Here is a 22,677-nt window from a genome sequence, read left to right as displayed (position 1 = left end):
ACGCGTCACATATCATATATGTAAATAAAGTAGAATTCAATCCAATAACTGTGTTTAATAAAGGATAATTGAAAAGATTAGGAAGAGTTCTTTAAGGTGGTATGGATATGTGGAGCGTATGGATAACGAGAGAATGACTTAGAAAATATATATATCGAATGTGAGCTTTGGCACGGTCAGATCAATCAGAATCTGAAATCTGGTGGTGTCAAAGGTCTGCATAATCGGTATGTTTGAAAGAATTGATGTATGGATGTGAAGGACGCGAGTGTATGTCAGGATAAAATAGTGTGGTGTTCCATCCTCTTTGCCTACTCCTACAGAGAAATGGCGTGATAGTAGTAGTTAAAGGCAGTATTTTTACAGCGTAAAAAGTCATCTAAAAATGTTAAATTTGTAAACTTGCTCAAAGTCATAATTTGATTTTTTTTACAAACCGGAAAGAGAAAAAGTATATGGGGCATAACAAAAAAGGTTAAAAATTTAAAAACTTTTATTGTAAAATTTAAGCATACAGTTCCTAATTATTATTATTTCCATATAGTCATTGAATTTGGAGAATATTTACAAATAGTGAAGAAAAAAATAAACAGATTTGTATATGAGATTGCATAAAATAAACATATGGTATTATATTATAATAAGAATTGATACTTCAAAAAGGAGTACTACAGTTGGTGCAACTTGAGCATGGATAAGTCCACAACAGTGAAAAAAGGACTTTTTATCGTATTTTAAGCTTGAAAGCCTTATCTGATTGTAAATATAAACCTAATCACGTTGAAAATCTGTGGTATAAACATTTACATCGTGCGGCATAATTATGACATCTTTTACATATTATTTTAAACACTTAAAACATTATTTTTATACAACAACAGATATCGCTCACTCCTTTCAAGAACGTCATAAATCAAAAAACATGATTTTTCAGGAGAACTTTTTTAAAGTTTCAAAACATAATACAATGTATTAAAAATAAATATCAAGTCACTTTTTAAACTTTTTACTGTGCAACATATTATTTGCAGTAAAACCTGAAGGTTTTTTCTCCATTTGAAAACTATTTAGTATATTTAAAAAAATAATTAAACACTACCTTTTCTTCAAAATGCAAAAACAGTCAGAAACTACCTTTTCTTCAAAATGCAGAAACAGGCAGAAAGCTGCCCTGTAGCGGGTAAATATTAAGCTAAAAATATGCATCTTTTGCTGGGATATAGTACATTTTCTGGGTATTCCGAAAACATGTACAACTGAAAATTGACGATTTTTGATTTATGACGTTCTTGAAAGGAGTGAGCGATATGTAAATAAAACCATTTACGCCATAATTTAAGCTTTTTTTTGACATCTCATCAAAGATGAAGAAGAATATGGAAGTCTGGGCATTTATGGGGCTGACGACCGTCATAGGCTGGTTTTAGTGATCACTTTACACACGTGTAACATTCACCAATTCTATCCATTATTGACAACCACACTACTCATATTCTTGGAAGTTCTATATATATGAACCAATTTTGAAACATTGTTCTTGAATCATTAGAAATTTACTAGAGACATCTTTTGTTGAGATGAAAAGAAGCTTTTTATTGACCAGAAACCCTTTTATTAGTATGTGAGGTCCGAATCCTGAATTATAATAACATATATGAGAAACGCCAGTAAATATCATTTTAATTTTTAATATTTTAGCTTATAATTTGAGCAGTTAATTTATTTACAACATTTTGATTGTGACCAAATACTTGTTCACAAATCTGGATTATCTCCAATTATAGGAGTTATTTTTCATATAATTTTTTTTTGACATCTCATCAAAGATAAAGAAGAATATGGAAGAGAAGTCTGGGCACTTACCATAACTCCTATAATTGGAGATAATCCAGATTTGTGAACAAGTATTTAGACACTCAAAATGTTGTAAACAATTTAACCATTTAAACATTAAAGCAGACGACGTTGGTAGTAATTCAATATGTAATTATTGCAAAACAAACATTAACAGTGCGTCCTTCTCACTCTCAAACACAAGTGGTCAAGTTACTATCGCGATACACATCGCAGGTAACACAAGAAAGACAAATACGTTTTATCTGATGGTTACACCAGATACAAATCTTGAAAGGAACAGGCAGTGATTACTCGTATAAATAACTATTTTACTCATAAGTCGCTTATGCACTGCACGGAATTTTAAATTAAATTAGTCGGACTACACGGTAAAATTCCGTGTACATAGTGCACAAACGCCCATAGGCTGTCCAGTATGATATGGTACCAACTATATAAAACTAACACAGCGATATCATTCTAAGAATGTTATTATTATTTTTTATTCTGCATTCATATTATTTTTGCATGTTTTATCACATTGTTTTACATAGCATTTCTACTCAATTCTGCAGCTAACATCAATAAAAAAAATTATATTTATATTTATAAAATTTAATCCATACAACTATTACTAATATAATTATTTCAATGCACTTTTTGATATGTCATACATTACTAACAATTTTATTGCTAAGTTATCGTAGGTACCAAGTTACAAAATGGTATTGATTTATTTAGCGTATGTACGCCAAGTGGGCTTTTACATTGAAAATGGGCAGTTTAATGAAACTAAATTAAACAAATTATTATGCAATACAAAAAACTAATAGCACCTCCAGAAATACAGAGGATATTGCTTCACCCTAACAAGGCTTTGTATTCAATAAGAAGTTTCTTGTTAAAAACGTCTTATTCTTTATATTAATTTACGTTGAATTGATAAATGTTGTCAAAAATTTAGCGCACTTTTTTATGGTACTGGCAACACTTGGCAACACACAGAGGGATGTTCTTTTTAGAATTTTAAATATCATAAAACACTCCAACAGCCTATTGACATAAAAAAATATATATAATTAACACACATGACAGCTGCACTGCATAGGGAACGAGTCGAGGTTCTTACAAGTATTAATTGATATCTTGATACATATTATGATATATAAACAGTGTAAAACATACACAAGGATATTTATATCATCAATTAAAATATGTACAGCTTTTATCTGAAAAAAATGACCATAAAGTTGAATTACGTCTACGGATGTAAACTGCAAGAATTGAAAGTTTAATCTTTACTCTTTTATGAACGTAAATTGCAGCATAGTTAAAAAAGCATTGATGTCTCAACAACATCAAATATATCATGTTTCTTTGCCAAGTGTGTTACACACGCATGTACAGGTAGCAGCGTGTGGAGATCCCAACGTCATAGACCCATTGCAAAGCAACATATATCGTTTTGACAAAATTTATCATTGTTTTAAAGTAATAATAAAAAATATACAATTATTTAAAAAAAAAAAAAAAAAATATGAATAATATGTGAAAAGACCCAATTATTTAATTTTATTTGGACAGTAACAGTATATATGGAAACTTTTAAGTGGGCCAAATAATTTGTTGGTATTCTAAATTAACCCTTACTGGTCCAAGGTCGGTATTTACACTGTGTTATCTAACATAGCTAAAAAACTTAACAGTTCTTAAAGAGATAGAACTTTGCCAATACCAGAAATTATAGCTAGAAGTGATTAAGTGTAGTGGATATGCAGCTTTAGATATCGCTGGTTAATGCCAAAGAATCAAAATGCAAAAAAATTAAACTCTTTATTCCAAAAATGGTACGTAAATCGTCAACATTTTCATATTTGAAAAAGACACCCATGACTCTAGCGTTAGAAATGTCCATTTCTATCGCTAGAATCATGGGTGTCTTTTGAATATGAAAATGTTGACAATTTAGATACCATTTTTGGAATAAAGAGTTTAAATTTTTTTTGCATTGTGGCCCTTTGGCATTTAACCAGCGATATATTGAGTCTAGTCCATCCTAGTCATCCCCCATTAGCTACTGATGTCTCCCATAAATTATTGCTGCACGTGTTAAAACTGTCCCTTAGAATTGTATAGCTACATAAGGACCGTAGTCCATTTGATCTTCACATTCGTTTGATAATGCCCTAACAAGGCGAAACAATTGTCACAATATAATTTTTATGTGTTTTTGTTAATAAAATACAACTTAGTAGACTCAAAAAATCTGTGTTTGATTTATAATTAAAACATAAATTAAAATGGAGTTCTACAAATTAAACGCCAAATCAATAAATATATTGAGTCCATTGGCGTTTCACCAGGGTTAAGAAAATGTACATATTTACTACGATACACATGTTTGCTACAATAGATAAGTGAAGGCATTAACTATCATATATTATAAAATGCATGGATATTATGTCATATTATAAAATAAGACACTGAACAAAGAAACACAAATAATGACTAGCGAATCTAGTAAAATAATTCTTCAGAAGAACACTACGACTTTGGTATTACATACACAAATTATACTATACTACATAATCAACATCTTTCATGTCAGGATATTTCTGGATGATATTTTGTAATTATACTGTACAAATTAAACAGTGTGAGTTTATTTTCTCAAACTGTTCTAGATCGTACATTGTCCAATGCCAAAGATCAAAAAGATATTCAAATAACGCCTAACCAAGTTTTACAAGGTACAGAATGTTATTTTGAAAGATGAATAGTACTTGGGTATTTTAGGTAGAGGGTGTTTCCGCTTGACTTCACCCATTAAATTGATGACCAAAAAAAGTCTAGAACAGTCAGAGCCGAGCGAAAACATCGGAAGTGCGACTCACCCAGTAAAGGTTGAAGCAAATATAAATGTCTAATTTTCATTAATTTCTATTTCGATGCAACTACGAAAATATTTTAAGTCTCTCTGACAGCAAGCAAAAAAACCAGGGTCAGTCTTCTTTTTTATTAGGACTTTCTGGAACAACGTCGCAAGACGTGGTTTGCACCGTGTGAGTGAGCGATTCTTCCTTCTTTTTTTTCAAAAATCGGCCGCCAGTAAAGCCTAAAGCCGTCCCGCTCAAAAACGCAAGCCCTCCGACCTTTAAACCAGTGACTAGTCCTATGGGACCGGCCACGCAACCGCCTAGAACTGCCCCCATAATGGGATACCATACGGTTTTGTATTTCTCGGCTCTAGCGAGGGTTTCCGTGCCCGTTTCGACATTAACAGCGGAAAGTTCTACATTTTTATCTATCGCATTGACCTTGTCTTTCTGCGTTTCGATAACATCCTGGAATTTGACAAATATCTCGTGCAAGTCTTGGACTTCGTCCTGGAGGGTCTCCCAGGACTTGAGGCAGGACTCCCGTTGCCGGATCTGCTCCTCGCTAAGCTGGTCTTCGTCGACTTGTAACAGCATGCTCTCGGTGCCCGGCATGAAGTCGAATTGCTCCGATTTTCTCTCCTGCGAGGTGTTGGGAGAGTGGGAAGAGTAGCCGCTCGAAGGAGAGGGTGAAGGTTGACTATGGCTGTATTGGGGCATATCTGAAATGGAATACACAACATTTTGAGTGTCCAAAGAAAATTAAATCATGTTTTCAGGTGGGTCTCAAGTATATGAATTCATTCCAGGATTCGGACCTTGCATACAAATAGAAAGAGTCTTTGCTTAATAAAAGATTTCTCTATTCCAACATAGACGGTTGTTATTCCGAACATTCCCATCCATCTGAAGAGCAAAACATTTGATGCATATGTTCTCCCAGGGCTCACATATGGATTCGAGACATTTACCCTAGCAAAACGAATCATATATAAACTCCGGGTATCACGAAGAGCAATGAAGAGAATGATCCGAAAAATGAATGTTTGGATAAGGGAAAAAGTGAGATGACGAGAGAGAGTGTACCTTGTGTCACCAGTACTTTTAAAGGCGTGGTGACGTTATGCTGTCCACGATAGCGCCGTCGCGTTCGTTCTTGGTACATCTATGGTTTGTCATCATCGGTTCGTTTATGGTGGTCGGGGCCGAATGAGGCACCACAATGGTAATAGATGTGGCTCAAAAAATCAGTGGAACTGGGCAGGTCATGTGGCACGTATGTCTGAGGATAGATGGACGTAGCAGGTACTTCACTGGAGGCTTAAGAGTGTGGGTAGGTCCCAGACAAGATGGTGCGATGACATTGGGAATGTGACTGGAAAAGAGTCGCGTTCAACAGACAACTGTGAAAGCCCAAGAGGGAGGCCTTTATCCAATACTGGACACTAGAAGGAAGCTGAAGAAGGATATTACCGATATATTCCTGTATGGCCTTGCTGGTGATCTGGCGGGAGCGCTCGGTGAGGCGGTCGAACTTGGGCAGCTCGGGTTCCGCCACCTGCCGCCGGAGCCCCTCCAGCTCCTCCAGCAGGTGGCGTAGCTGCACGACGGTGCGGGTGGCGTTGATCTGCTCGCTGCGACTGCGCTCCATGTCCCCCGCATTCTGGAACTACCAACCCAAATATTTTATTATTATTATAGTATAGTGCTGCAGAAAGATAATATGATTCGAAGGCATGGCCTAGGCCAAGGTAAGTGTTCCGCAAACTTTTTCTATTCGAGGTACACCTACCAAATTAAGAAATTTCAGAGGTGCATATTTACCATATTATGGTAACATATTTAACACACTATCTGCGGGCAGATTTGCGCCCATAATAGAGATAAACATCTCTGAAAAGAAGTGATAATATTTAACCATACTGTATACATAGGTATGAGATCAAAAGATGCCACGAAAGTCATGCGTAAAAATAACTTACAAGCAATTTACGAGTCGAGTGAAAAGGTAAAATTACCTTTCCCGCAGATAGTGTGTTAAAATATTATGTTAAATGCGAAATGTGAGCCTACTTAACTGAGCACAGGCAATCAAAATTTGGAGCAATTGTGTTATCTTCACAAAACTAGACTTTTTCCGCGGCACACCAATAAGACTATAAGTTGGGATATAGCCAGGAAGAATTTTTTTTTAACCTTCCCCTCCCGGTGATATGTATTTACTACAACTTGACTTTTCAAATAAGTATATCAATATAATAGATACGGGCTCAGAATTTCTGTATTCCTCCGTAATATAATTATGTATTACATGAAAGTATTATAATATAAAGTTATTCATTCGCAGCGACGGAAATAAATCATTTGTGAAAAAATCAGGAATAAAATCACCAATACACAAATGTTTCTGTATGCTGGTGTGTGGGGTGCTTTGTAAGTATACGCGCATGACGTAACGTGTTTACTCCAGTAGTGCGCAGATCGTCTTACGCGGCGGTCGTGTCGCTACGCTAGCTATTGCGGCTATGGTCAATACAAGCAACATTTAGGAATATTTACAATAATTAAAGAAAACACTTTGTTTTTTACCACTTGAGTTTTTATTAAAGACTACATGTTTCAGAAGTTAAACTTCCATCATTCAGGTCTGTATAATAACTAAAATATAAAATATAAAATTTTTCTATAAATAAGGAGAGGGGAAAGTAAGGGGAAGGGGTTAGTCAAGGAACGGAGTTTGAAAACAAAGGAAAAATTGAAAGCAATGGCGAAGAATTTTGAAACAATATATTATTTAATAAATTATTATTAGAATTCAGGTTTTTTTGTATTTCTAAATTTTCAAGATAATTCATGATTTGGCCTTTATATGGAACAAGGTGTAATAATTTTAATTTATGAGAGTGAAATGAGTGATTAGTATCTATTATATGATTTGCAAATTCCGAAAAATAATTACTAACAAGACCGCTATGATGTTCTTTAATTCTAATCTTCAAATTTCTCGCAGTTTGGCCAATATATTTTCTATCACAATCTTCACACGAAATTTCATAAACACCACTTTTTTGTAATAAATCAATTTTAGATTTTGAGTTATCGAGGATTTTATGTAAATTATTATTTGTATAATATGCAGGTTGTATATGGGAGGGTAAGATTTTTGAAATATTTTTAGTTATTGAACCCGTATATAAAATTTTTCGCCAAGATTTATTTTTAATTGAATCATTATTAGGAGCTGAATATATGTATTTTTTGGTTAAATTATTTTTAATTTTATTTTTATTTTTATAAACATCATAGCGGTCTTGTTAGTAATTATTTTTCGGAATTTGCAAATCATATAATAGATACTAATCACTCATTTCACTCTCATAAATTAAAATTATTACACCTTGTTCCATATAAAGGCCAAATTATGAATTATCTTGAAAATTTAGAAATACAAAAAAACCTGAATTCTAATAATAATTTATTAAATAATATATTGTTTCAAAATTCTTCGCCATTGCTTTCAATTTTTCCTTTGTTTTCAAACTCCGTTCCTTGACTAACCCCTTCCCCAATTTCATACTATTTTTGTGAGCCTGAGCGGGTCACTATTAGAAATAGGTATCAAATTGTGGTAGAGTGGGTTTGAACTGAGAAACTCTGACTCGAGAGTCTGCGATACTAACTACGGGACCACAACCCGAGACTTTTAATTTAACTGTTTAGCTACCAAATTTAGTTAAAAAAAAATTAACACTCGTATAATACCGGTTATTGAGTTTTATTTCATTACACATGATTAGTTTCGAAAACTACAATTCTTTTCGTCGACAGGTGAATAGTAAAACATTTCTATTCAATTGTAGATGAAAACATCTGTAGATTTCGAAACTAGTCGTGTGTAATGAAATAAAACTCAATAAGTGGTATCATACAAGTGTTAAGTTAACATGTCGCTCACTCCTTTCAAGAACGTCATAAATCAAAAATCGTCATTTTTTAGTTGTGCATGTTTTCGGAATGCCCAGAAAATGTACTATATCCCAGCAAAAGAGGCATATTTTTAACTTAATATTTGCCCACTACAGGGCAGATAGTGTTGTTATTGCATTTTGAAGAAAAGGTATTGTTTAATTATTTTTTTTAAATATTCTAAATATTTTTCAAATGGAGAAAAAACCTTCAAATAGTACCTAAAAAGATTTGTTGCACAGTAAAAAGTTACATAAGTGGCTTGATATTTATTTTTAATGCATTGTGTTATATTTTTAAACTCTAAAAACGTTCTCCTGAAGTATTACGTTTTTTGATTTATGACGTTCTTGAAAGGAGTGAGCGATGTCATTCCACAAAGTTAATGCCGAATCAATAAATAATATAAATACCTAAATAACTAAAATGCCACATAGCTAGATTTATACCATATATATAAATTAATCTCGATTTCATACACATATTTTATTATTTAAGAAATATGTTTTTTTTTAATAGATAAAATTATAATACTTAGTAAATAAAACAATCACAATCCAGTATGTTTATACATCACGACGCAATATCTGTGGTGAAATATTTAACATAAAGATATAATGAAAAAAAAAACAGTGAACAAAATATGATGACAGTCATAAAGGAATATTTAGTGTATGATTAAAAAAATATTACCTTAGATATGTTGGCTTTATGCTTGTTTAATAAGTCTATGTGATGAGGTATTGCGATTGCGTTGAAATTATTGAGGGAAATTTCAACTCTTTTTATGGAGAGTTTCCTATTTGCGTCCATTTTATTCCTATTCCTAAAATAAACTTGCGTATTTTGACAGCTGTCAAAGCACTGCCTGGCACTGCCAATTATTTACTATTTTTACCAAGTCAACTTTGCCATAGACAAGAAATAAGCTTCTTTTAAATAAGAGTGTGAAATATGGTAAATGGGGAGATTTTGGAGCAGGTAGATGATTTCGTATATTTGGGCAGTATGTTTTCTAGGGATGGAAAGATTGATAAAGACATAGAAAGGAGAGTGAATGCTGGGAACAGAGTGAATGATGCACTAAAATCAGTTTCGGCTAATAAAAATCTATCAGCGAAAGCTAAACTGGTGGTACACAACGAAGCCCTGGTACCAACCCTTATTTATGGAAGCGAAGCATAGAGTTGGCAAAAGAAGGATGAAAGCAGACTGAATGCAGTCGAAATGCGATCCCTCAGACGAATGTGTGGCAAAACGATGTTTGGTAAATGTTCCAATGATGAAATAAGGAAAAAAATGCTAGGGTGAGATAAGCATTATCGATAAAATTATGAAAGGTGTGTTGAGATGGTTTGGGCATATGGAACGTATATGTCAGGAAAGAACGGTTAAACAAATTAATAGTAGTAGAAAAAGAAGCAGAAGAAGACCGAGGAAAACTTGGCACAACCAGGTATGTCAAATACTTGAATGCAGCCGTGTAGGAGTCGTAGTAATGTAGGAAATGCATGAATGTGGAAGAGGCGAAGAATGTTTCCAAAGTCAGAGTGGTGTGGCATTCGATTCTCTCTGCCTACCCTTGGCGTGATAGTTAGTTAGTTAGATATTAGAATCACTTGGACGTTAAGTAATAAAAAACGGCAGTCAGTATTGTCGAAAGGTGTATATATAATTACTTATAAATAAAAATGATTTGAGATTTCTCTTTTCAGTTTGAACAATTGGTTTCTTTTCCTGTTGGAAAGAAACGAAAATAAATAGTATTTTTCTGTTATTAGATTGGTATTATGATTACTAGACTACAATGTAGGTACTATTTCCCGCGCAAAGTTAAGATCACAGACTATAAAATGATTTTATTTAAAAGAACTGGCAGCACAGTCAGCATCTTCATTTTTTTCGTCGATCTCCGAGAAGTTGCAAATGTCCGTGTAGTGGGTTTTTGTTGTGTGCTCTAATTTGTTTAAATTCGGTTTTCTCGGCCGCTCCCAATGGCGAAGAGAAAGGCGTTGATCGATTCGGATTCCAGCAGCGATTGCTCGGATTTAGACGCGGTAAAAATAATAAATTTAGATGTTTTTCTTAGAATCCTACGTATAACTTGTGTGTCATGGACGCTCTTGTACCGTGTTTTTCTACGTAATTTTGACCATATAACTACGCAATTGTCACATGGCCGACGCTTACACTGTTACGGAAAGACATTATTACTATGCTTCGATATTAGTATTATGTTTTTGTTGGTCAATATATAGCGATAGAGCTCTTTGATTCGTATTTTGCTGGGTGTCCGACCTAATTTTGAGGTTAGCTTAACGGAAATGCAAAATTCTAATGCATTTTACTATGTTATCATGACATTATTCGATATTTTGCGTACACCAAATATAAATTCACAATATAAATTATGTCTTTATTAGTTTTGAAGTGTGGGTTTTTATATCAAAACATTGTCAATTTTTTTATGTATCTTAGGCGCCTTTTAATAGCTGTGTCTTTTATATCAAGTGCGTCAATATTTTATAGCAAGTGCGGGTCATCTGCCACTTCATACAACAAATGAAGAATATAGCAGTATTGGCTAGGGCACTCGGGGTTGCATGCCCAAACTCATACTCATAATATATACGAGCCTCCATTAAATACATTTCATACCTATATAATTGAGAATCAAGTCAACACTACATTGATCCAATACTGTGTCCTATGTATCGTAGAGTGCAGATAGGGTCAGAAGACTTTCAAACTGGTGAACGTATGCTTATGTTTACTGCTTACCATCATGCGTTTTAGCCACCATGGTAGGCAGAGAGAATAGAACGGCACACCACTCTGTCTTTGCAAGCATTACAAGAAGAGGCGAAGCCTCTTCCACATTCGTGCATCTACTCATACATACCATTGAGAATAAGTGCCCTTGAGGTAGTATTTTACGAAAATGGCACCATATAAATTATCCAAATTTATTATTATTATTATACCCGCCGATTATTTCGTCTTCTGAAATTCGAATTCTGCACGTGAACATATCAATAATGTGTAATGTATTGATCCAACGAAATTAATGAGGCAAGTATTTTTCCAGCAATTCCTGAACTTGGCCAAGAAGAAGAAAAAGCCGGGAGAAGTGTCTCCCCGCGGTAGGCGGCAGCAGAAGCCCGCCGAGGACTCGGACTCCGACGACTCCGACGAAGGAGAAGACCGGGACAGCCCTCCTCCTGAAGGTAATCTCGCTCCATTGACAGAATGAGGTCTTAATAGACTACAACGGCTGCTTTATTTCTTAGCGCATTCCATATGGGTATTTTTTATGCCTCTGGACTGCTGGCGACAGGATTTGATAATAATGTTTAATGGTTTAGACCTTAAAGAGATTGGGACATAACATTCAATATGTAATTCCTTCTTTTCTGCCTTTGAAATGAGGCCGGCGCTGAAGGTAAAAATACCCTTTCCGTCCTAAAGCATCAATCCACCCAACAGGTGGAAATGGCTTTCCCGTCCAAAGTGTGTTCACACGTTGTTCATCAACCCCCACCCTAATTATACTCTGGCAGTCTGCCGCCCGACCCTCAGTATGCTAATCACAAGTAGCCGCAACACCCGATTCCCATCTGTACAATGTTTGCAGGCGTCTCTCGCGCTCTACCTAAAGTAAGCAAATAGAACGCTCGCAAGCGTCTCTCGCTCTCTACCAACAGTATGGAAAAGGACCCTAATTATACTCTGGCAGTCTGCCGCCCGACCCTCAGTATACTAATCACAAGTAGCCGCAACGCCCAATTCCCATCTGCACAATGTTCGCAGGCGTCTCTCGCGCTCTACCTAAAGTAAGCAAATAGAACGCTCGCAAGCGTCTCCCGCTCTCTACCAACAGTATGTAAAAGCCGCTTTTTGCGTCCTTTTCCTGCAAACAATGTGTTAAGATGAATACAGCCATTGTTTACTATCACCAAGTATAAGATAAAACTCCCATTATTTTAATTTTATTTTATTACATTCTGTAGAGGTGGTTTTGTAATAGCAACACCAGCATAGATTATGAATATTTTTGCTAATATGTAAATTTCAAATGACTAATTTGTGCCTTGTTATTTCACGCAGTTAAAAACAAGCCGGGAAAGATTCCACGCAAGAAATCCACCGACAGCACGGGCTCCGGAGGAAAGGGAGGAAAGTCTAAAGAGAAAGAGAAGGAACATAATTCTGAACCTGAAGAAGGTAATTTTATCAATGTGATCGAGATAACACCGGTTCAATGCGATTTAGTGCTCTATCCATCGTGCTGACAAACTGCTTATTTAAAAAATTCATTAATTATACATATCAACAGATTATTTATTTTGTAAACGTATTTAAAATTTATTTATTAAATAAATTTACAATTTATCTTGAATATGTATAGGCTGTGTATTAACCTCTCCCTTACGGTACTAAAAACTTATGCATGCACCGGTGATATGTATTTTGTACACCATATCAAAATGTGATTAAAAAATGTGAATATTCCTAAATGTTCCATTTATCGATTATAGTTAAAGTTGAAATGTACCAATTTTGTACAACATTTTGGGTGTGTCCAAATACTTGTTCACAAAATCTGGATTACCTCCAATTACAGGAGTTGTTTTCATATTATTTTTTCACATCTCATCAAAGAAAATAGTGAAGTTCTAGTGATTCAAGAACAAGGTTTCTAAATTGGTTCATATATACAGAACTTCCAAGAATTTGAGTAGTGTGGTTGTCAATAATGGGTAGAATTGGTGAATGTTACACGTGTGTAAAGTGATCACTTAAACCAGCCTATGACGGTCGTCAGCCCTGTAAATGCCCAGACTTCCATATTCTTCTTCATCTTTGATGAGATGTCAAATAATACCGATTTTGTAATGTTAGCTCTGGTAAGTATCTAAAAAAGAGAAAAATTACATCGCAAGTAGCCGCCGTAGCTAGTGTAGCGGCACGTCAACCCTGAACAACGATTTGTGCGCAGCTAAAATGAGATTTTCCTTTTTTTTTTTTTTTATTCTTTTAATATATTTACATTTTTATTTATAACATAATACATTTGAATCATTTATACATATGGAGAACTTTTATATTTCGATTCGCTGTGCCTCTCCATAAAAGAGTCTGTGCTCTTGTGCTTGGAAAGGGACTTACACTCGTGGTTTAATGTTATATAATAAAAGATATAATAGTTTTTTAATTTTTTTTTTTAAGATTTAAATGTATAGAGCTTTAATTTTTTTCTTAAGGATTTGTATATCATCTATTTTTTTTATTTCTTTAGGGAGTTTATTGAAATGTTTGATTGCCAAATATTTGAATGAATTATTACGAATTAATTATTTCTCATTTAAACTGGAATGTTGTACCATTTCCAGTTTAAATGAGATCGTCGGATCGTTGTACCATTCCAGTCACCACTAGTACTTTTTATAAGTTGTACTTAATCCTGCCTAAACCGACCTTAAATATTATTTACTGTTCCTTAGTAGAATCCATATTAAGATATGGAATCGAGTCTTGGGGACATTCGACGAAAACAAATTTAAAAATGGTTCAAAATCTGTAATATTCCATAATGAAAAAAAATTGTACCCAGTCATTTATATAAATATATAATCAAAGGGACAGTCCAATCTTGATACATAAACATTTAAAATGATTGCCGATATGTGGAATATTGTGGATGAGTATTATGGTGAGCAAGTGTGTTTTGGTGACGGAATGCCAGAATAGGAGATTCAAAAGAAATGCTTACTTACAGTTTGTTTATTGATATAAAATTCTTACACGATTTGATAACGATTTGATATTAACTTATTATAATTTATCTAATTGATTATTGAACTTTGAATGAAATATGAAGCTAAAATATACGTTCTTTAACAATCAAGCGATGGCAGGCGATTCTCGCCCCCGCGCTCCGGTTGGCTGCTTTTGTTGAATCCGCTCAGTGTTGTCAACCTGACAGTAGCAGTATAATTCAGTGTTGTCAACCTGACAACACCAAATGGCGTGGCCGGACGGCTACAGTATCATCGTTGAACAACAAACTAGACAAAAATATCGAAATCTTCTAGTATACAACCATAATACACAATTTAAACACAACAAAGGTTTGATAGAATTAACAATAAATATGAGAGTCGAACACTGCAATATATCATTCTGAACATTTTTAATTTGTTGCCGACGGAGGTTAGAGGTCAAAATAAAATATGGAACAAAGGCAAAATAAAGGAATGATTAAATGATCAAGAGTGAATTTTATGAATTGTAAATTCTTAATCTTTATCTCTTTTTTGTGTGTATATTAGGTTAAAATGTTTAAAAACAATAAAAAAATGTATTAAAAAAGAACACCACTGACACACAAGGTGACTTAATAGGTCTCTGCAATTTTTTTTAAAAAAATGGGTTAAAATTGTTATTGAAATAAATGCATACAATTTATGTTAAACAAAAAAAAATTACAAAATATCACATTTGTAATTCAATATAAATGCCTAGAAGAGAGACGGGGGGGAGAAAAAGGAGAAAAGGGAAAGATGAAAGCTCAAATCAAAGACAATTTATGTGAAAATAGGGACACACCACGTTATGAATATTGACTTACAATGTAAGCGATCTCAGCGCTGACAATGTCAAGTAAAATATATCAAAATTCTCATATTCATCATAGACCAATTTTGATGAACGATAACTATAGGAACCTTGTTTAGAGTTTGTTCTACTCGCGGGAAGCACTGAAGTGTCAGTTGTCCTGGTGATCGGTGAAATTGCAAAATATAAAGAACACAGAATATCAAGGTATTACTTTGTAATTAATTGAGGCGTAACATGTGGCTTCCACATTCTATCTTTGCAGGAGAAGTGTCTTCCAACTCCTCTGATGATGAGGGGGACAAGAAGTCCGCTGGGTCAGGGCACGGTTCCGAAAGTAGCGGCTTCGATACCGACGACTCGGAATTCAATGACGGGTAAGGTGTACTCCAGCTTATTCCCTTTTAGAATCTCAATTAAAAAATAATGAGTGTTATTATTTTTAATTGTGCCCGCCTCCGAAGTGTAGTGGTTAGCGCATCTGACTACCGTGCTGTAGGTCCCGGGTTCGATTCCCAGGGGGGGCTTTGTTGTTTGTTTGGAAGTTACTGCTTTTTAGCAATGAGCCCGCCAATATACATATTCCTTTTCTGTACATGAAGATTAAATAAATGAATAAAATAATTAAATAAAAATCAATGTGGCTGGTTTTCACTTTCATGTTTATTTAATGTACGCCTCCGTAGTGTAATGGTCAGCACGCTCGGCTACGGTTCTGGAGGTCCCAGGTTCGATTCCCAGGGGGAGGGATAAAATAAATATAAGTGATATATTATTGGATTAAAACCAATATTTTTAGCTTTTCCACTTTATTTGAAATACACTTATTACTAAAAATAAAGTGGAAAAGCTAAAAATATTGGTTTTAATCCAATAATATATTAAAATGCAATTCCATCACCAAGTGTCAGTGGATAATATAAATCTATTAAATATAAGTGATTTTTTGACTCTCATATTTATTTAATATTACCCTGGACTGGTACCTGAAGCGGGGGGCTGATTACCTTTCCTTCATGTGTTAACGATCAAGATAACATTGCGTTTATATGATGCAGTGCAAGGGTTAGAAGAATAATTTTTAATTATGATCAGGTTTAAAAAAATGCACATGTTTTAATATGTATGAAACCTTCATTTCATCTTGCTAACATTTCATCAAATCATTCACTAACCAGACCATACCATCATCATTATCTAACCCAACTTCATCAATCATTCATTTTCACCTTCATCTTCATCATCATCGACTAACCAAATTATCTTATCATTCATCATACGTCATTCATCACCATCATCATCCATCCTTCATCCTCGAATCATGGCGCCCGTCCACAGGGGCGATCATGATGACAACATGTGCGACATTAACATATGTGATGTGAGATTACAGGGCTGGAATCTGTTAAGATTGGATCTCCAGTAGTAAAAAATCTCGTACAACCCTTACATAACTAATCAGTAATGTGTAGATTTTTCCAAAATACCTCGTACGGTTCTGTTTTATTATTGTGCTATCGGCATTATTTTATAAATTCAAATGATTAAATTTTCTATTGGCTTCATTTTATAAATTCAAATGATTAAATTTTCTATTGCCTTATTTTATAAATTCAAATGATTAAATTTTCTATTGGCTTCATTTTATAAATTCAAATGATTAAATTTTCTATTGCCTTATTTTATAAATTCAAATGATTAAATTTTCTATTGGCTTCATTTTATAAATTCAAATGATTAAATTTTCTATTGGCTTCATTTTATAAATTCAAATGATTAAATTTTCTATTGGCTTCATTTTATAAATTCAAATGATTAAATTTTCTATTGGCTTCATTTTATAAATTCAAATGATTAAATTTTCTATTGGTTTCATTTTATAAATTCATGTGATTGATTTTTACTTTTAATTTGAGTTTTACTTAATAAATACATACCATCATTTCATTAAATCTATTGCGACACGTGTTTCGATGCATTCCGCATCATTTGCAAACATAGTATGATGCGGAATGATGCTGAATGCATTGAAACACGTCACAATAGATTTTAAGAAATAGTGGTATTTAATAAGTAAAACTTGAATAAAAAATGCATAGATTTTACCACAAAGCTACTGCCGAATCAATTAATGATATAAGTTTTTAACCTAGCCAAAAACCTCAAGTCTCGCAAAGGTATTCTTAAAATGTAATCCGATGTTGCCATCATTTTTCATATCGTATTACGATACATGAGGGCATATTGTATATTTTTTCCATCTTATATAGGTTTGTAATTATTTTTGTTCCCAGCATTCACTCTCCTTTGAATGCTGAATGCTGGGAACAAAGTGAATGGTGCACTGAAATCAGTTATAGCAAATAAAAACCTATCAGCGGAAGCTAAACTGGCAGTGCACAACGGAGTCCTGGTTCCAACTCTAATGTATGGAAGTGAAACATGGAGTTGGCAAAAGAAGGATGAAAGTAGACTGAATGCAGTCGAAATGCGATCTCTCAGAAGAATGTGCGACAAAACGATGTATGATAGATGTGCGAATAGTGAAATAAGGAAGGAATGCAAAGCTGAGATAAGCATTATCGATAAAATTAAGAAAGGTGAGGAAAGAACGGTAAAACAAATTTATGAGGCGAATGTTAGTGGGAAAAGAAGCAGAGGAAGACCGAGAAAAACATGGCAGGATCAGGTATGTCAAACACTTGAAAGTGGTCAGGTTAGGAGTCGTAACAATCGGCGGGTATGTATGAGAAGATGCATGAACGTGGAAGAGGCGAAGAATGTTTGCAAGAACAGAGTGGTGTGGCGCTCTATTCTCTCTGCCTACCCCTGCGGAGAAGCGGCGTGATGGTTAGTTAGTTAGGAATTATTTTTAAATTTTTTTAACTATAATTCGGTAGTTTAAAGGCAAAGTGGTATACCTGTCTCAGACCAAATTTTACAGGAGAGCAAAAAAAAACTTGTGAAATTAAATAACTCATTTGTTTTATGTATTTTTATATGTAAATATTTTAAGAAAACTAAATAAGAATCGCAACTACAGCTATATTCTTTTGGCAGATTATGGAATACACTATTTTAGACATTTTGTGGAACAAACTTAGAAAAAGAAAAATTTGACAGATTTTTGCCTTTACACTACCGAATTATGCTTTTTAATTTGTTTTCCAATGTTATTTGTGTTCTTTAATGTAAAATTATAATAGCTAAAATAGTGTCTTTGTGGTATATAGTAAAACCTAATGAAATGACAAATTTAAGGTACCAAAGTCAGAACACTATGTGTAATCTATAATAGGTATTGTGAATCTTTTAGCTCCGCTGACGGTATTCTTGTTGTGAAACCTCCTCAGGTACGATGAGAACCTCATGGGGGACAGCGAGGACCGGGCCCGACTGGCCGGCATGTCCGAGAAGGAGAGGGAACAGGAGATCTTCAAGAGGATAGAACGCCGAGAGCTCATGAAGACGAGGTATGGATCCTTAATATCTGTGATATATTTTGAATATTTTAATAAAGCACTGATTTTTAAGTTGCATGTATATTTTTTAAAAATATATAAACAAAAAAATTGAATTGTCACAATTGTTTTGCCTTGTTATATACAATCTAGTTTGATTTTAATATTTTACATATAGATTATGGAGTTCTTAAAATTAAACGCCAAATCAATAAATAAATCAGGTATTTGTGTTATTTATTACACGTTAATGCGAAATCAACCTTGTTCGATCAGATGGGAGATTGAGCGGAAGTTGCGTCTGGCGCGCCGCAAGAAGGGGGCCCCGCGGACCCCCCGGGCGCCCCGCCCGCGCTCCCTGTCCCCCCGGGAGCCCGAGCCGCCTGCCGCCGCCGCCAAGCCGGACAGCGAGGACGCCAGCGAAGGTGGGCCCATCTCTATACTTGTGCTTTTGCCGCCGAGAGTGTCCATAAATGCATTTTTTTTCATTGTCCAGTCACGAATAAGTGAAGGATGAATGATAAGGAGAGTGTTATATTACAATACCACAAATTTAACAATGCTTTTAATATATAAAATATATTAAGGTGGAGACAGACCGGAGCATTTCGTCGTAACGTAACGTCACATCGCTCGCGGCGAGCATCCGAAACTATGGATGGAGCGCTCGGCCCGGTGTACTGACTGCTTGAATGCTCGCATCGTAACATGTTACGTTAAGACGAAATGCTCCGGTCAGTCTTCGCCCTTAGATTTAAGTTTTGTATTGACATTTTGTGTTGGAACTGCGTTTTATAGAATAAAATAACAACTGTGTAATTTTTTCCACATGAATTTTATTTGACCAGCAACCCGGTTTCTGGTCAAATAAAATTCATGTGGAAGAAATTACATAGTTGTTATTTTATTCTAGAATCTGCATTACACATCATATGGTCACCCTTGTGGTGAAAATGGCGCTATTTAAACCAGTCATTTTTATCATTATGAAAAAATTAAAAAACACCAGCTTATTGTGATGCCGCCTCTCTGCAGGGGTAAGCACAGAGAATTGAACACCACACCCATCTTATTTATTATTTTGTGTATAGTTTAAGCATTTTTGGGAGTTTGGCTCAATTTAATTGAAAGAAACAAACTAATGATAAAATATTTGCATTTACACTGCAATATATACTGTATGAATGCAAACACAACCTGTTTTTTGTACAGTATTTCACATATCTGAATGGTAGATCAATGCCTCGGTAAGGTTTAGTCTCAAAAATAAGAGGTTTAGTTTTGTTTAAAGGGAGGTTGGCATACCATTTGTATCGGTCAAGTTAGTCATAATGCCGATGTTTAAGTATGACGTGTTGGTAGATCGCAAAAGAGTTTATTGACACATTGTTGTCGGGGGTTTTTTAATCAACCTCGTGCCTAATTAGTATACTAATTAGTGTCGTATACTAATCTAACTCCGATCTGTACAATGTTTTTTGGCATTTCTCGCACTCACTAAAAGTAAGCAAGTAGAACGCTTATAATCGTCTCTCGTTCTCTACCGACAGTATGTGAAAGACGCTTTTAAGCGTTTCCCGCAAACAATGTGTTAATATCAATTTGTAAATTACAAAGTGCGTTCAAATCACACGTACGAATACTTTTTCGAATTGATTTGTTCCCCTGAAACGCTCAAGAATAACGCCTTGATCAAGTATGTATGTTTCCCGCAAACAATATGTTAATATCACTTTGTGAATTAAAAAGTACGTTCAAATCACCCGTACCAATGCTTTTTCGAATTGATGTGGCCCCGGAGGAGCTTCGTCTCATCAATGAATGATCACCACGATCAAGATAGCACACATCACTAGATACTCCTTCAGGCGTGGTCGACGGTGAGAGGAACGCCCCAGTCTGCAGTGTCAAGTTCCGTTTGTAGGTGCGGGTGACGGCGTCAGGGGCAAGGAGGAGGGGGGCCGCGCCGCGGGGGCGGCCGCCAGCAGCGCCCACCTGTCCGCCGTGCAGAGAGACATGGACGACGCAGCCGGTAACCCAACCCGACCCCTCCCCCGTCTGGCCTCCGGGACTTGCTGCTATTATTTCTGCCGGTTTTTCATTTCGTTTGGACTCCTGATCCTCACCTAACCTAGCCTTACCTTACCTTACCTTATACAGGTTTTTCACTTATACAGGAATTGGACGTACTACTAACAAAATTGGATGCCTTACATATTTAAAATTGTACGTTTAACAAATCAAATTGGACATTTTACAAAACGAATTGGACGTTGTATAATTTTTTTTTCAAAGTTAGATTTTAGAAATATATTCATATTATTACTACATATACCGTCAGTATGGCATATAGTTTACTGTGCAACAGATCTTTTTAGGTTAAACCTGAAGGTTTTTTCTCCATTTGAAAAAAATTTATTACATTTAGAAAAATAATTAAACAATACCTTTTCTTCAAAATGCAAAAACAACACTTTCTGCCCTGTAGCGGGTAAATATTAAGTTAAAAATATGCCTCTTTTGCTGGGATATAGTACATTTTCTGGGCATTCCGAAAACATACACAACTGAAAATTTTTGATTTCTGACATTCTTGAAAGGAGCGAGTGAAATGTCTAATTTAATTTGGTTTGTAAAACGTCTGAATTGAAGTGAAAAATCTGTATTACATGACAGTTCGTCATCCATTCCGGACCTAACCTAGCCTGACTTTTCCCTAATACTCTCACTGGATAAGATCCTGTATTCATCCAGTGATCTCGTTCATCGCATGCCACTCCTTGCGGTGCTATGATCTGTCCGTTGTGCTTTTTAATGACAAAAATTTCTGCATCCATTGGTTGACTCTTCAGTTGCCATCCTTTCTTGATGAAAAAGCTCTCTCCGATTCAAAATAACATCAAGTAACATGCCTCTTCCTTCGGTAACATTCTTATATAACATAAACAGTGAATTTTAATTGATCTAACATTATATTAAAAGCCATTCTTACTCAGTCTAACCTAACCTAATCTTGCGGGCTTTTCTAACCTAAAAAAACCCAGTTTTAATTCTTTACCCCCAGTTGGCACAGTCTGTGCCGTTTTGAGTAATGCCCATCGCACCAATTATAATACTCAATCCACAGGCGCTGCGGCGTAGTTGGGTAGATGCTTGATTGCGAAACTGGCATTGCAGGTTCGATTCCCACCGATTGCAAAATGAATTCAAGATATATATATATATAATCTATAAAGATTTGGTGTATAATTTGAAGAATTCCATTTTAATTTATATATTAAATGCCAAAATAAAAAACATTGATTTTCCGAGTCTACTAAACCATTTTTTATTGTTGAAAAGCATGTAAAAAAATATTTTGTAATAGATTTATATTATCCACTGACACTTCGTGATGGAATTGCATTTTTTAATTTATTATTAGATTAAAACCAATATTTTTAGCTTTTCCACTTTTTTATTTGACCAGCGACCGGGTTTCGTCGTTACCGACATCAGTCTGATGATGTCGGTAACGACGAAACCCGGTCGCTGGTCAAATAAAAAAGTGGAAAAGCTAAAAATATTGGTTTTAATCTAATAATAAAATATTTTGTGCCAAGTTTTTCGCCTTGTTATGGCATTTTCAAACAAAATTTATTTTTATGTGTTTTTTAACAATAAAATACAATTTGGTAGACTCAACAAATCAGTGGTTAATTTTAACATTTAATATATATTAATTCAAAATATATTCATTTTCAATTGCTCCGGGTGTTTGTGATGTATTTTTCACATTTACCTTCCCTATCCTCAATATCCTACCTGCAGACAAGCCTCTAAAATATGGACTTTGTGTTATTCCTTTAATAATAAAAATCTAAATTCTCCCATTTTTTCTAACCCCATCTGGCTGGATTCTTGGCTTCAAACGTAGCTTA

The 22,677-nt window shown here is 34.8% G+C and overlaps 2 protein-coding genes across 3 annotated transcripts in view; one reads left to right on the top strand and one right to left on the bottom strand.

Annotated features, from left to right (window-relative positions):
• Positions 1 to 4,053: 4,053 nt before the first annotated feature.
• On the bottom strand, positions 4,054 to 9,577 carry Syx17 (syntaxin 17). The gene is made up of 3 exons (XM_088270495.1): positions 9,372 to 9,577; positions 6,186 to 6,381; positions 4,054 to 5,434 (listed from the first exon to the last, which is right to left on the bottom strand). The coding sequence occupies exons 1-3, from the start codon at positions 9,489 to 9,491 to the stop codon at positions 4,839 to 4,841; spliced, it is 912 nt and encodes a 303-aa protein (XP_088126621.1). The 5' UTR covers positions 9,492 to 9,577; the 3' UTR covers positions 4,054 to 4,838.
• A 1,008-nt stretch (positions 9,578 to 10,585) lies between these two features.
• The window catches only part of Rtf1 (RNA polymerase-associated protein Rtf1), a 29,714-nt gene continuing 17,622 nt past the window's right edge, over positions 10,586 to 22,677 (top strand). The window contains exons 1-7 of one of the 2 annotated variants that reach the window (XM_088270488.1): positions 10,586 to 10,735; positions 11,767 to 11,905; positions 12,786 to 12,902; positions 15,562 to 15,673; positions 18,650 to 18,769; positions 19,034 to 19,182; positions 20,682 to 20,789. In XM_088270488.1, the coding sequence (XP_088126614.1) occupies positions 10,673 to 10,735; positions 11,767 to 11,905; positions 12,786 to 12,902; positions 15,562 to 15,673; positions 18,650 to 18,769; positions 19,034 to 19,182; positions 20,682 to 20,789 (808 nt within the window). In that variant the 5' untranslated portion in view covers positions 10,586 to 10,672. The remainder of the gene's footprint in view (positions 10,736 to 11,766; positions 11,906 to 12,785; positions 12,903 to 15,561; positions 15,674 to 18,649; positions 18,770 to 19,033; positions 19,183 to 20,681; positions 20,790 to 22,677) is intronic. The other variant, XM_088270491.1, reaches the window with a different exon arrangement.

The sequence above is a fragment of the Brachycentrus maculatus genome, unplaced genomic scaffold (genome assembly GCF_059751285.1).
Source record: "Brachycentrus maculatus isolate JH-2025_06_01 unplaced genomic scaffold, ASM5975128v1 h1tg000387l, whole genome shotgun sequence".
NCBI classification, from domain to species: domain Eukaryota; kingdom Metazoa; phylum Arthropoda; class Insecta; order Trichoptera; family Brachycentridae; genus Brachycentrus; species Brachycentrus maculatus.
This window is presented reverse-complemented; position numbering and strand designations above follow the sequence as displayed.